Below are 13,849 nucleotides of genomic sequence, written 5' to 3' on the forward strand. Positions count from 1 at the left end.
ATTCTCAGACCCAGGTATTCTAGATGGCTGATAATCCAAGATCTGTGCGTCATTAACTGACTCTCTGATTGTGCTAGGATTAGCCAATCGTCGAGGTAATTCAGTATTCGCACTCCCCGCTGTCTCAGGGGGGAAAGTTCTGCGTCCATACATTTCGTGAATGTACGGAGGGCCAATGATAGGCCGAATGGTAGTACTGTGTACTGGTATGACTGTCCCTCAAAGCTGAATCTCAGAAATGGCCTGTGATGAGGCGCTATCGAATGTGAAAGTAAGCGTCTTTCAAATCCACTGATAGAAACCAATCCCGGGCGAACTTGCGCGAGGATATGTTTGGTCGTTAACATTCTGAACGAGCTGAATCATTAAAGCTTTGTTCAGATGTCTGAGATCTAGGATGGGGCGTAGGCCACCGTCCTTTTCGAGGCAGAAAGTAGCGGCTGTAAAAACCCGCCTCGCTCATAGAGGGAGGAACAGTTTCTTTAGCGCCCTTCTCTATCAGTTTGAGCACCTCGGTGCGTAGAACATGTGAAACATCTTTCCTCACTTTCGTCTCGACCACCGCTGAAAAGCCGGGTGGTCTGCAAGCGAATTGAAGCGAGTAACCATGTTTTATTATGTTCAAAACCCATTTCGGCATGTCAGGGATTTTTTCCCAGGCTTTTGCTCGCACAGATATGGGCTGAATGCTGGCTGGGGGCATGTCGCAGTGACGTATGGGCCCTGCCGGCGAATTGCCTTGTGCTAACACTGAGTTTACAGCTCTCAGAGGCACGGGAGCGCGCTGAGCAGCTTTGTTGAGTGCCGAGTGCAGGGGTGCGTGTGAGATTACCGGCACGACTGACTGCTGTACAGACATTTCCAGCCGCCTGTAAGGGGACTGGGTAATGTTTTACACGTTTTGGAGAGAGTGGTCCGGCTTTTGCGAGACACGCACTCTCTCTTTTTCTTCCTATGGCTAGGAAGACTTATGAGGCTCCGGGTTCAGCACGATCTTGGGCCGAGGTCCCCGTCGCTCAGGCGGCTGCTTTCGGTTAGCGGAACGCGAGCGGCGTCGAGCGTCCATTTCAGGTCTGGGCTGGGAGACGGGAGGCGCCGCCCTGGCAGCTGAGGCGGTCTCTGGCGGCTCTGTGACGAGCTGGAGCGCTTGGGCAGGAAGTGACGCATAGCCTGCGAATTCTTCCGGGCTTCAGTGAAGCGTTCAGCGAACTCTCTGATCCTGTTTTTCCTCTTCCCTCGGAGTATGGATATGTCAGCTATGGACCTAAAGTCGTCTATGGTCTATTTCACTCCCAATACAGTTAAAATGGTCGACGCAGCTTGGCCGGCGGCGGCGTATGCGCGACCGGCGAGAGCTGAGGTAGATCGGCAGGGCTTCGAGGGATGAGAAGCTTTGGCTTTCCATCCAGCGGTGGAGGGTGGGCACAGATGGTTGGCCATAGCCTCCTCGAGGGGCGGGGTTCCCTCGTAGCCTCTTTCTCTCGCGCCGTCCACCGAGGAGAGCGAGGAAGAGAAAGAAGGCTTCAGGCGAGCAGAGTGCGGGGCTTTCCATGACTTTGTGAGTTTGTCGTGAACTTCGGGGAAGAAAGGGGAGGGTCTCTGTCGAGGGGCCTGCCGGCGCCCTTGCAGGAACCACTCGTCCAACCGGCTGCGGGCAGGTTCTTCCGGAGAAGACCAGTCGAGCCCGAGGTCTTCCACGGCTTTAGACAGGATGCGGACGATCTCTGAGTCCATGCTGGTGCCCCGGCTCGTGTCCGCTAATGTCGACGGCGCGGGGTCGAAGGCCGAGCCCGGCCAGTCGTCGGATGCAGCGTCAATGGAAAGGCTGTCATCCTTTTCACCGTCGTCCCCTGACACGCCGAACGAGACGAGACCCACCGCTCTGGAGGGGTGCTGGTCTGCCTGCGTGAATTGAACTGGCGGCAGGGAGTCCTCGGGTGGTGGTGAAGCACGCGGGGACTGGCCCGGCGTGACGTCACTGAAGTCCGCGTGCTCTGGCGGCCTCCGTGAGCGGCGCTTTTTCTTGCGCGGCTCGAACAGAGGGGATGGCAGCACGGTGGTAGCAGGCTCGTTCGCGCGAAGGCGGCAAAGCGAGCGCCAGCTCGGTGAGGCCCAGGGAGTCACATTCGGGGCATCCGCCTCGAGTGAGAGCAGCTTCTGCGTGGTCAGGTCCCAGGCAGCGAGCGCAGAAAATGTGACGGTCCCCGTCAGGAAGAGGGCCTCTGCACGAGGCGCAGGTCGAAGGCATTTGAAACAACGCCTCGAATTTGCTCTTTCACTAAAGGACAAAAAGCGTTGCAGAGGCGAACACTTGCAAAGTAGCTTTTAGTAAAAGGATATCAAGGTGATGCGCGCCGGATGGCATAGCAGAAGGCTTTGAAGGCGGCTGAAGGCGCCGGCGTCCTCGTAGCAGTCCTGCTGTAGGCTTGTCGACGGCGGGCGAAAAGACTCCAATAATCCGGAGGATCCAGCGAAGAGAAGGTCTTTGCTGAAGGAGATTAAATCTAAAGAACTCTCATGACGGGGCGCCTAATATATAGCCTTAGCCACGCCCATCTTGGCGGGCTCTGAGCGCGGCACGAGCGCGCTCATTGGTTGTGCGTTCAGAGTCGCCCCGTCATTGGTTCGAGCAAGTTGCCGCAGCACAGCCAATGACCGAGCTGCCTCGCTCATTGCTGTCTGCTGTGCAGCTGCAATGCGTTTTACATAAAGACTTCAATATTTCTCGAGAAACTGAGTTTTCCCATAGCGTAAGCTACTTACGCAATAGGAGAGACCTCTCGAAAGGGAACTTGTTTTAAGGATTTTTAGATATGTTACAGGAAAACAATAGCCTACAAAAAAATATTATCAAGAATATTATTTTTGCCCTAGTATCAAAGGTCTTTCTAGAAAAAAAGAAATTATGATCCAACGTGAATTTTCTTGATTAAAAATATTATCGTGCTTGGTAACATGTGCATGTAAAATGGCTAGGTCACTAATTCCGTCTCTTTTACAGGCCAACGGGTGGTGTAATGTCAGTGATGCACTGGGAGGCCCGTCAGCAAGTACTGGATCGCAGATTATCTGCCAGAGCCAGGTGCGATTGTTAACAGACTTGAACACACATAAAGCTAACACAGTCTGCTGTTTGTTTGTCTAATGCCCACATTTATTTCGAAATTCCACATGTTCTTTGCACATTGTTCATTAAAAACATAATTCATGTAGGCTTACATTTTGTGGGAAATATATAGATGAAACCCTGTTAAGCAAAATATAAACATACTGGACTTGGTCATTTCTGTTTTTCTTCTGTTGGAAAACAAGCAAGGCAAAAAGGAAGAGCAATCTGAAGCACCTGCAGTGTCCAGTGAGTCTCTGGTTTAAGGTCTATTAACACCAAGACGATATTGCTTACATTAAAGGAATAGTTCACACAAAAGTGAAAAATCACTTATTTTCTCATCCTCATGCCATCCCATATGAGATGTGTATGGCTTTCTTCTGCAGAATACAAAACAAAGATTTTTATAAGAATATTTAAGTTCTGTAGGTTCATGCAATGCAAGTGAGTTTTGACCAGAACTTTGAAGCTACAAAAAGCATATAAAAGCAGCATAAAAGTAATCTAGAAGACTCTAGTGGTTTAATCTGTTTTAAGCTATCTAATCGATTTTGGGTGAGACCAGACCAAAATATTACTCCTTTTTCACTATTTACATTGCCATTGCAGTCTCTTGGCATGATCATGATTTTAAGCTCAATTACACTTTCAACTAATTGATGCATGCGCAGAGCGCTAGATGGCTCTAAGAAGTGTTACTGAGCTTGAAATCATGTGCGTCAATTAGTTATATTATGGTCTATTCTCATCCAAAACTAGCTGGATCACTTCAGAAGACATGGATTAAATTACTGAAGTAATATGGATTACTTTTATGCTACCTTTGTGCTTTTTTGAGCTTCAAAGTTTTGGTTATCATTCACTTGCATTGTGTGGGCCTTCAAAGCTGAAATATTCTTCTAAAAATCTTTGTGTTCTGCAGAAGACAGATGACATACACATTTGAGATTGCATGAAGGTGAGTAAATGATAAGAAATGTTTCATTTTTGGTGAACTATTCCATTAAAATTGCACAAATTAGAAGGTGACACATTGATATATAGTGTTCAAATTGTTCATTACAGCATGTTATTAAACACAGGAAATTGCATCTTTAAAAACAATATTAAAAAGGAATATGATACATGGAATCTTCAGTAAACAAAATAAAAACAATCTGTAAATCTAAACAGATTACTTGCTTTCCCTTGGAGACTGAAAAGAAATGCATTTGCAAGTGTCACCTTTCCAGCAAGGAAACAAAGATTAACAAAAGATACACAGTGAGTATCTGTGAAATTTAAACTGGTTTAATTTGTTCCTAGAATGTTTCAGTAGTTCCAACAAGATTCAGTAGACACAGTGGATGGACAAAGTAATCTATTTACACAGTGTAATTACACGTTCTCTTGTAATCCCAACAGTAACATTGGAACACTTTTCATTTGAATACATGCATCATATTCTGTCTTGAAACAACTGAATTTGTTAAATCTTTACAGGAAAATTATGTTAGTGGATTTTAGGACATGCTATGTGAACAGTTGGAAAAAGAAATTGTAGGTAAAAGTAACAATCCGGCTTTCTCCAATCTTTTAGCAAAAAAATAAGATCAGTATCAGTAAATGATACGTTGAATGTTGCCACATTAGATTATTCACCAGTTGTAATCAATGTGCTTGCAATATGGGCAGATATTATTTGACTTCAACACTTCACAATGTTTTATTACTTTGTCCAAATTCTGTATATACCAATGCATAATATCACATTGACTTAAAGAGCATATAAAGGGAAGCTGATCGAGAAAAAGCAGCATCTTAAAAACATGTGTGCTTCATTTGCACCAGTATTTACAGTACTCCCAGCAATGGTGAGGAAAAACATCGGGCAGCGCCGCAAATGAAGCTGTACAAATCACGATCTGGATTTTAATTGTAAACACAATCTATTGTTCCGTTTCACTAATTATATTTTAATTAAAACAGAATTGGAGAATTGAGTTCTGATTGGATTTTTGCTCAAGAATTCTCAACAAATAAAATGCAAAGACAACTTAATGTGCAATGTAATGTGATGTGCACATTTTAAAACAAGTATAATGTAAAGACAAATTAAGAAAACACAAACAAGTGATGTAAATTAACTGTAAACATTAATTATTCCAGTGACATTTATATTGCATCTAATATGTTACTGTCAATATAGTCAACACCTTATTTAAATTTATGAAAACAGTAAATGACAGCATTTGGATTTCAAAGACATCAACATTCATGGACGTTGGCAATCGTCTTGTCTCAGAGCAGAGGAAAGTTATGTGGTACAGTAGAATTCACTCCACAGTCAATATACTCATAGGTATCTGTTGACATCTGCTCTGAATGGGACAAATAGGAGACTCTGATAGTCAATCTGTAGAAAAACAAAAAGGTATTCACATTACATATTTTAAATATGTATTGTTGTGTATAATGTCTGTATCACTAAGCATTGAAACATTAGTATTACAACCCAGTAACGTATGTATAACAGAAATGTATTTAGAAAATTTAGAGCACATCATTTAGAATGTATGAAATTTAAAATGATTATCCTTTTATTGATTCAGTTCAGGCTTCAGTTTTGGCAATATACCTTGTAACTTATTGATTTAGAGGTAGATGGGTCAGAGTCCATAAAGTAAACAATACTTAAAAATCAGACTTTGAGATTGAAAAGAATGTGTGATGTTTTTCATAAAAAAAATTGACTGACTGCCATTTAATGGCCTATGAGGAAAAAATGCTTTTTCCTAATATGATTTACCATTCATACTAGTGTCACTTTGTGGTGTAAAATAAAAGTACTTCATTGAATTGGAGCTGAAAATGTAGATATTTCAATGAATACATTTGCAAGGTATACCAGGCATGAAGATGAATACCTTTCAAAGTACAGCATTCAACATCAATTAAATTGACAAGAACTATTCAAGAAGTCAGCCAAATATAATTCTAATAGTTATTTTAAAATAAGTTTGTACAAATAGTGGGATGGTGCAGCATACTTTGATGAGATAAAGGTCAATACTTACTGCAAATGCAAGAATAAAGTGTGAATCTGAATGGCACGTGATTTGCAGTAGTTACTGTAAAATAAGAAGACTTTTTAATTACATTATAGAAGGTTTCCATGTACATTTTGTGTTAGAAAAATGATACATTGGTATCACATGTTGGGACACAATATGTAATAATTTTAAGAAATTAATGATAAGATATAGATAATGACTGAAGTACTGATTGATGTATTACTTACTTGAGACCTGGGTCATCAATAACAATATCGGATACAACCGTGATCTGTGACCAGGAGAAAAAAGGATGAGTGACCTATTTATTTTAGTTTTTGGGTAATGGTAAAATTAACTGAGGCCTTTAATGAAGTTTTACCTTTTTCTCAGATCGAGCAGGCAGTGTGGTGACATTTGAGTACTTGGTCTTCCCAACCACAGTCTCTAAAATCAGGGCTTGTACATCAATGTCTTCCATTTGGATACTCACAAAGTTTTGATTGGTGATGTTCAGTTCATTCTAAAGAATGGATAATATGTATAGAGGATTATAAGTTAAGAAATGTATGCAATAAAAAAGGCACATTTTAGGGGTGTGATTAATACTTAGGATCACTTACTGTGACTACCATTTTAACTGTATTGGGAGTGAAATAGACCATAGACGACTTTAGGTCCATAGCTGACATATCCATACTCCGAGGGAAGAGGAAAAACAGGATCAGTGAGCATGTCAGGAGGCATAGTCCCACTGACATGCACACATACAGTTTCCTGTGGCACATTAAACATGTTATACAACAGATCTATAATGTATAGTAGAGTAAAAAAACTTTATTGATCTCAGTGACAGAAGGAATTGCAGAAATATACAGCGCATGTCTTAGTGATACTCACGTGTGGTGAGGTTTCAGTCTTTGGTCACTACAAGGAATGACTGCCACAAGTTGGTTCTTCTGACCTAGAAAGGGCAAGGGTTATGATAAGGGAGAATAAGAGGAACAGTGACTATGGTTACATGGACACCAGAAAACGGCTAATTGCAAGAAAACAGCTTTCCCATTATCCCTTCTATAGTTTAAGCATCGTACTCTTTACTACCATATATACATGTGGCTCTGTCAGCAAGCAGCTTTCTCAACAGCAATATCATTTTCCAGTGATGCTTGTGTAAACACACGGCATCTGAGGATGACTTAACTATTTTACTCTGTTGATTCGCTTTATTTCCAGATATACCAGAGTTGTTGCTGTGTTTGTTGAACTGCAGCTGAATTACGACACAGTAATGGGGGTTTCCCCTGGGGGATTCCCCTAATGTACGCATATATGTGGACGTTAGGGACAGTCAATATTTTATATCTGTGTGTACATAGTATAGTTAATAGTATATGTGATTTTCCCACTGTACTCCCGAAATGTTGAACTCTTTCCATTGTGTTGACATGTTGTTGGGCTCCATCCTTTGATGTTTGTTTTCCTGGTCTGTTCCGGGCACACACACTCTTCAAACACTCATCAGAATGCCACGTATGTGTTTATGTGGCCACATTAAGCAACGTTCTCAGAGAGAAACATAGATGTATTAAACTGCTTTCTCTTAATCCCTTAAACGGCGTAAGGAAATCATTGTACTTGTTTACGTGATGTTTCAGAGTGCTGCTTTCTGGTAAAACCCTGGAATAAACCATTTGTTAAGTGCATGTAAACATGGTCAGTGTATCTAGAGCCAAAACTGCCAATTAAACTTTATTTTTCCTAATAATATGAAAATAATAAGTACAGTTGGATACACAGATAGTGTGTGTTAACAGAGCCTCTGACCTCTTGGTATGCGTCCTGTGCCCTGGCAGGTAGGGCATGGATCCCACTGTCCTTCCCCACTGATACTGCCATAGTCCATCCATTTGGAAAGCCTCCGTGTCTCTCCGTAATTGTTTTGGGTCATGATGGTGTATTTCCACAGTGCAGGATCTAATGTGACCAAAATCAAAGTCCTCCACTATGAACACAATAAGAGACCATATCTATTTTGGATACATAATTGAGGAGAAAATAAACCAACATACAAACAGTACTTGGAACTCTCTGAATCATTACTCATGGTTAAAGGGATAGTTCACCCAAAAATGAAAATTCTCTCATCATTTACTCACACTCATGCCCATCCTAGATGTGTAAGACTTTCTTTATTCTGCAGAACAAAAATGCAGATTTTAAGAAGAATATCTCCATTCAATGCAAGTGTATGGTAGCCTGAACTTTGAAGCTAAATTAAGATCACCAATAGCTGGTGTGTGGTGGGCGTTCTGGCGCACTATGGCTGCTGTCGCATCATCATCATCCCTATGCTATGTAAAGCGCTTTGAGTGCCAAGAAAAGCGCTATATAAATGTAAGGAATTATTATTATTATAAGACAGCATAAAAGTAATCCATACAACTCCAGTGGTTAAATCCATGTCTTCAGGGGCCAGTTGCATAAAACTTTTTTAGACTAGACTTACTAGTTAGTTGTATGACATTTTAGTCTTGTATCTACTATCAAAACTTAAGATCATTCCAGATTCTAGAACAAAACTTAAATTAAGATTTTTCACAAATTAATATTACAGAAGCAAATCCTAACTGTAGTTAAGATTGGATCATGCATTTAGGAAAATGTTATTCTGCATTAGCTTTTGTCCTAAATAAGATCCTAACTGATATTGCCATGGTTACTAAACATATTAGATAGGATTCTTATGTTAGGATCTTTCTGTAATCTGCCCCTTGACCCCTAGGCTAACTTTGGTTTACATTCCATGTTGCCATGGAAAATAACTGTCAGCTGAGCCAGTTGGGGCTTCAGTTGAGGCAGAAAGGGGCTTGAGTTGAGACTTTGTAAAGACTTTGACTTCTACAATGGTAACAAAAACAAATGTTTTTTTTTTTTATTAATTGGGTCAAAATCACTAAATTTGTTCATTAGAATAAAATTTGAAGCACTGTATTCCTCTAATAAGCAAATATTTTCACAGAATGAAATCTGTATTGAGCGTCCACAGTCGGACATTTATTTTTTAAGGTGTTCAGTGTCTTTTCCACAATCCAATATGAGTTAGACTCTTACTAAAGACATCTGTGAGTTGAGTTTATCCAACTGGCTTTCTATAGCATCTTTAGCAAGTTAGACTAATTGTTAAGTTAATGGCTATGTTTAAGCAACTGGCCCCAGAAGTGATATGATGAGTGAGAAACAGATCAATATTTAAGTCCTGTTTTACTATAAATCTCCACCTTTGACCAGCCCCAACCAATAGTGGTGATACGCACCAAGAATGCGAATCTCCAAAAAAACATAAGAATAGTGTTGAAGTGAAAGTGGAGGCTTTATAGTAAAAAGCACTTACAAATTTATCTGGGGATATGTTATAGAAAGCTTCCCATTTAAAGTCTTAAATTAAGATCTGATCAGTTATGTTACGATTTTTCACAAATTCATATTACAGAAGCAAATCCTAACACCCTGTCTACACCGAACATTAGTAATGCATCACATCAAAAGCCACAGAACCCATTATAATCATTGATGCTGTCTTCAATGGAATGGACGTGCCGACAGTGAAAAACCCTCAAATCAGTATCTCAGAAAATTAGAATATTGTGAAAAGGTTCAATATTGAAGACACCGGGTGCCACACTCTAATCAGCTAATTAACTCAAAACACATGCAAAGGCATTTAAATGGTCTCTCAGTCTAGTTCTGTAGGCTACACAAGCATAGGGAAGACTGCTGACTTGACAGCTGTCCAAAAGACAACCATTGACACCTTGCACAAGGAGGGCAAGACACAAAATGTCATTGCTAAGAGGCTGGCTGTTCACAGAGCTCTGTGTCCAAGCACATTAATAGAGAGGCGAAGAGAAGGAAAAGATGTGGTAGAAAAAAGTGTACAAGCAATAGGGATAACCGCAACCTGGAGAGGATTGTGAAACAAAACCTCACAAAGATTCACAAAGAGTGGACTGCAGCTGGAGTCAGTGCTTCAAGAACCACCACGCACAGACGTATGCAAGACATGGGTTTCAGCTGTCGCATTCCTTGTGTCAAGCCACTCTTGAACAAGACACAGCGTCAGAACACAAAAAGGACTGGACTGCAGCTGAGTGGTCCAAAGTTATGTTCTCTGATGAAAATAAATTTAGCATTTCCTTTGGAAATCAAGGTTCCAGAGTCTGGAGGAAGAGAGGAGAGGCATAGAATCCACGTTGCTTGAAGTCCAGTGTAAAGTTTCCACAGTCAGTGATGGTTTGGGGTGCCATGTCATCTGCTGGTGTTGGTCCACTGTGTTTTCTGAGGTCCAAGGTCAACACAGCCGTCTACCAGGATGTTTTAGAGCACTTCATGATTCCTGCTGCTGACCAACTTTATGGAGATACCGATTTCATTTTCCAACAGGACTTGGCACCTGCACACAGTGGCAAAGCTACCAGTACCTGGTTTAAGGACCATGGTATCCCTGTACTTAGTTGGCCAGCAAACTCGCCTGACCTTAACCCTATAGAAAATCTATAGGGTATTGTGAAGAGGAAGATGCGATACGCCATAACCTCAGAGCAACCTGTGCTCTCATAACACCCGAGCAGTGCCACAGACTGATCGACTCCATGCCACACCGCATTGCTGCAGTAATTCAGGCAAAAGGAGCCCCAACTAAGTATTGAGTGCTGTACATGCTCATACTTTTCTGTTGGCCAACATTTCTAAAAATCCTTTTTTTGTATTGGTCTTAAGTAATATTCTAATTTTCAGAGATACTGAATTTTGGATTTTCATTAGTTGTCAGTTTTAATCATCACAATTAAAAGAAATAAACATTTGAAATATATCAGTCTGTGTGTAATGAATTAATATAATATCCAAGTTTCACTTTTTGAATGGAATTACTGAAATAAATCAACTTTTTTATGATATTCTAATTATATGACCAGCACCTGTGTGTGTATATATATATATATATATATTTACAGTAAAAAAAAAAAAACAGACAGTCTCAAAAGCATCTTGCTCTCACTATAAAACTACAGTAAAACAGTCAAATGGCCCTAAAGAACAGTAAAACAATAAAACTCTGAAGATGTTTGGAGACTCATTGTGAAACACACAGTTATGTTCAGTTTGATGAAAACCCCAAAATGGCGTATTTATCACTTTGAACTATGTCTAAAATAGTGCTGGATGATTAATCATATCGCAATCGCGATGTCAGCCTGTGCGATTACGTATATGATGGCAAATGCTGCGATTTTATAAAATAAGTGCATGTGTGGACGTAACCCATTCTCTCTGAGAGATGTTTGCCCATTTTCTATACCGTTAATAAAAAGATAACCAGTCATTCTAGTTTAGGGAGTGGCACATGGAATCATGCGATTTTCCGGTGTGCAGCTGGAAATCAGGTGAAGACGCACGCCGAGCAGACCGACACTGAACTGGTGGTCAGAAAAAATAACACAGATCACAGATCACAGGCACAGCTTGGCGATATGTCTTTATTTTATCCTTAATTAAAGTTCACATAATATGGGAGCGTGCCATGTAAATATACATAAACTCCAAAAATGTCATTCTCTGTGCAGTCAGAGCCGCTTCAACCAGTCGCGGAAGTGACCCAATCTGAGCGGGAGTCGAAACCCGGACAGATTTAAAGTTCCGCCGGCTGATGCGAACTCTAACATGGAGACGCATCGTCTCTCACCCCCGCTGTCTGCAGCTTGCAACGTGTTGCATCATTGATGAGATCATCATGATAAGATCAATCTCATGTGAAAAATAACATTAAAATTACAACAGCAATAAAATGTGTGTATATATATATATATATATATATACACACACACAACAACAACAACAACAACAGTTTTAGTGGTTTGAGTGAAACACACTTTTGTAACCAGTTTCCTTTTCAAAAGAGTTTATACAAAGTACATGTTACATCCTGCTTAAATGTCCCTGTTTGTATGGACAATCTTATTTTCGTGAAAATGTGTATGTTCTTATTTATTGTTCTATTTTATTTAGGTGTAATATTGAGAAAATGACAAGTTTGCAGTAATGCAAACATATTATTTAATTTGTAAAAATATAATTTTAATTTGAAAACACTGTGCATTTCTAGTTTTGTTGCAAAATACACATTTCAGCATTATCAGTAATCTATTTGTGCATTTCCCTTGATAACCAAGCAAGTTGACTCATGATACTATTTGTTTATTATATCGCAATATTAACCTCAATAATCGCAATATGACATTTTCCCCAAATCGTGCAGCCATAGTCTAAAAGTGGAATTCATGCTTAAGTTTTCATTAAGAACCTAGTTTATGTAGTGAATGTAGTTTACACTGTTATTGGTGTCTCATTAGCTTTATCCTCATTAATTTATTTTAATGTAGGCTACTTATTTAAAGTGCCATGAAGTGTGTCTAGTAAAACTAATAATCCTAACTACATTAGAAACCGTTTCAGACAAGGTCATGGCACTACTATAATTTAAAATATTGATGTGTAATTCCTCTGTTGACAGGTTGAGTTAAGAAAAAGGAAAGCAAAACTAACTAAACTGACAAAACTAGTAGTTTTATGCGGTAAACGTGGTGAAAGGCAACGTTGTTAAGCCCCATACAAACATGCAGCGACTTTTTTCCACGCTGTCGCTTGCCACGCCCACATATAGTCACCAGCTCTCATTGGCAATGAGATAAGGTCGCTTTGTTGTTGGAAGTCAGGTCTGTAACAATTTTAGGGGTTCCCAACAAATTCTAAAACATATTTTTTATTAGCAAAGGAGCCCAGAGCAAGATACAATCAGGGGGGCAGATTACTTTGCTACAGCCCTACTGGAAGTCGCTGCATGTGTGTATGGGGCTTTAATGTGGTAAGCTATAAATATGCGCCACAGAAAGTGCGAAAGGTTGTGGTTCGGAACCTAGCGCTGCCTACCTAGACAACATTTGTAGGTGTCACAGGCGGATAAGCGGACTCCAAGGGTGTGGAAAATGGTATATAGGAAGGCAGCTAACTAGAAATTATGACACCCATAATGTTTAAAGCAGCGAACACCTTTTTAAGAACTATAACCTCACAATGCCATGCCGGAGAGGACTGGCCGTTTAAACCAACAAAATTACTCCAGCTTCCTTTATCAAGTCATCTTCATAAACTCGCGTCATAACAAAATACGTTTGTGTCAACACTTTTCCACCTACCGTGAATTCATGGAGACATTCTGGCTCAATATCTTCACTTTCCGCCGCAGATTAATGCCATCTGTTGCACGCGTTATTGAAAACACTATACATGTCACTTCTTGAAGACTCTAATGTGATCTTTCGAGTGCACAACTACGTCCCGCATTGATCCTCAGCTGTCTGAGGTTCTGTCGCCTCCTTGTGGTCATAAGCGATGCGTGCTTCCGGGTTAAACAAACCAGTTAAACTCGATCGACAACATTTGTTGAAAAATATGGATTACCAAAATTCTTTTGACTTGCCCCTCCTTTTGTGTAAAAACAAAAATTAAGGTTACAGTGAGTCACTTGTGATGGTAGTGAATTGGGGCCATTTTTACGTAAAATAACTAATAGATATAGCCACAAGACATAAACAATATGCATGTTAACATGATTTTAGCGCGATAAAAATCTCTCACTAACATTTCCTGT

At 40.4% G+C, this 13,849-nt stretch overlaps 1 protein-coding gene across 2 annotated transcripts; it reads right to left on the reverse strand.

Moving 5' to 3' along the window:
* Positions 1-3,142: 3,142 nt before the first annotated feature.
* LOC127633491 (transmembrane protein 106B-like) lies at positions 3,143-13,544 on the reverse strand. Of its 2 annotated transcripts, none has more exons than XM_052112641.1 (8): positions 13,395-13,544; positions 7,969-8,118; positions 7,042-7,105; positions 6,765-6,918; positions 6,524-6,664; positions 6,390-6,433; positions 6,166-6,219; positions 3,143-5,504 (listed from the first exon to the last, which is right to left on the reverse strand). In XM_052112641.1, the coding sequence occupies exons 2-8, from the start codon at positions 8,090-8,092 to the stop codon at positions 5,390-5,392; spliced, it is 696 nt and encodes a 231-aa protein (XP_051968601.1). In that variant the 5' UTR covers positions 8,093-8,118; positions 13,395-13,544; the 3' UTR covers positions 3,143-5,389. The 2 variants fall into 2 exon arrangements, with proteins under 2 accessions (XP_051968601.1, XP_051968600.1); XM_052112640.1 differs by having other exon boundaries at positions 7,969-8,146.
* Between the last annotated feature and the right edge of the window lie 305 nt (positions 13,545-13,849).

This window comes from Xyrauchen texanus, chromosome 40 (assembly GCF_025860055.1).
Source record: "Xyrauchen texanus isolate HMW12.3.18 chromosome 40, RBS_HiC_50CHRs, whole genome shotgun sequence".
In the NCBI taxonomy this organism is placed as follows: domain Eukaryota; kingdom Metazoa; phylum Chordata; class Actinopteri; order Cypriniformes; family Catostomidae; genus Xyrauchen; species Xyrauchen texanus.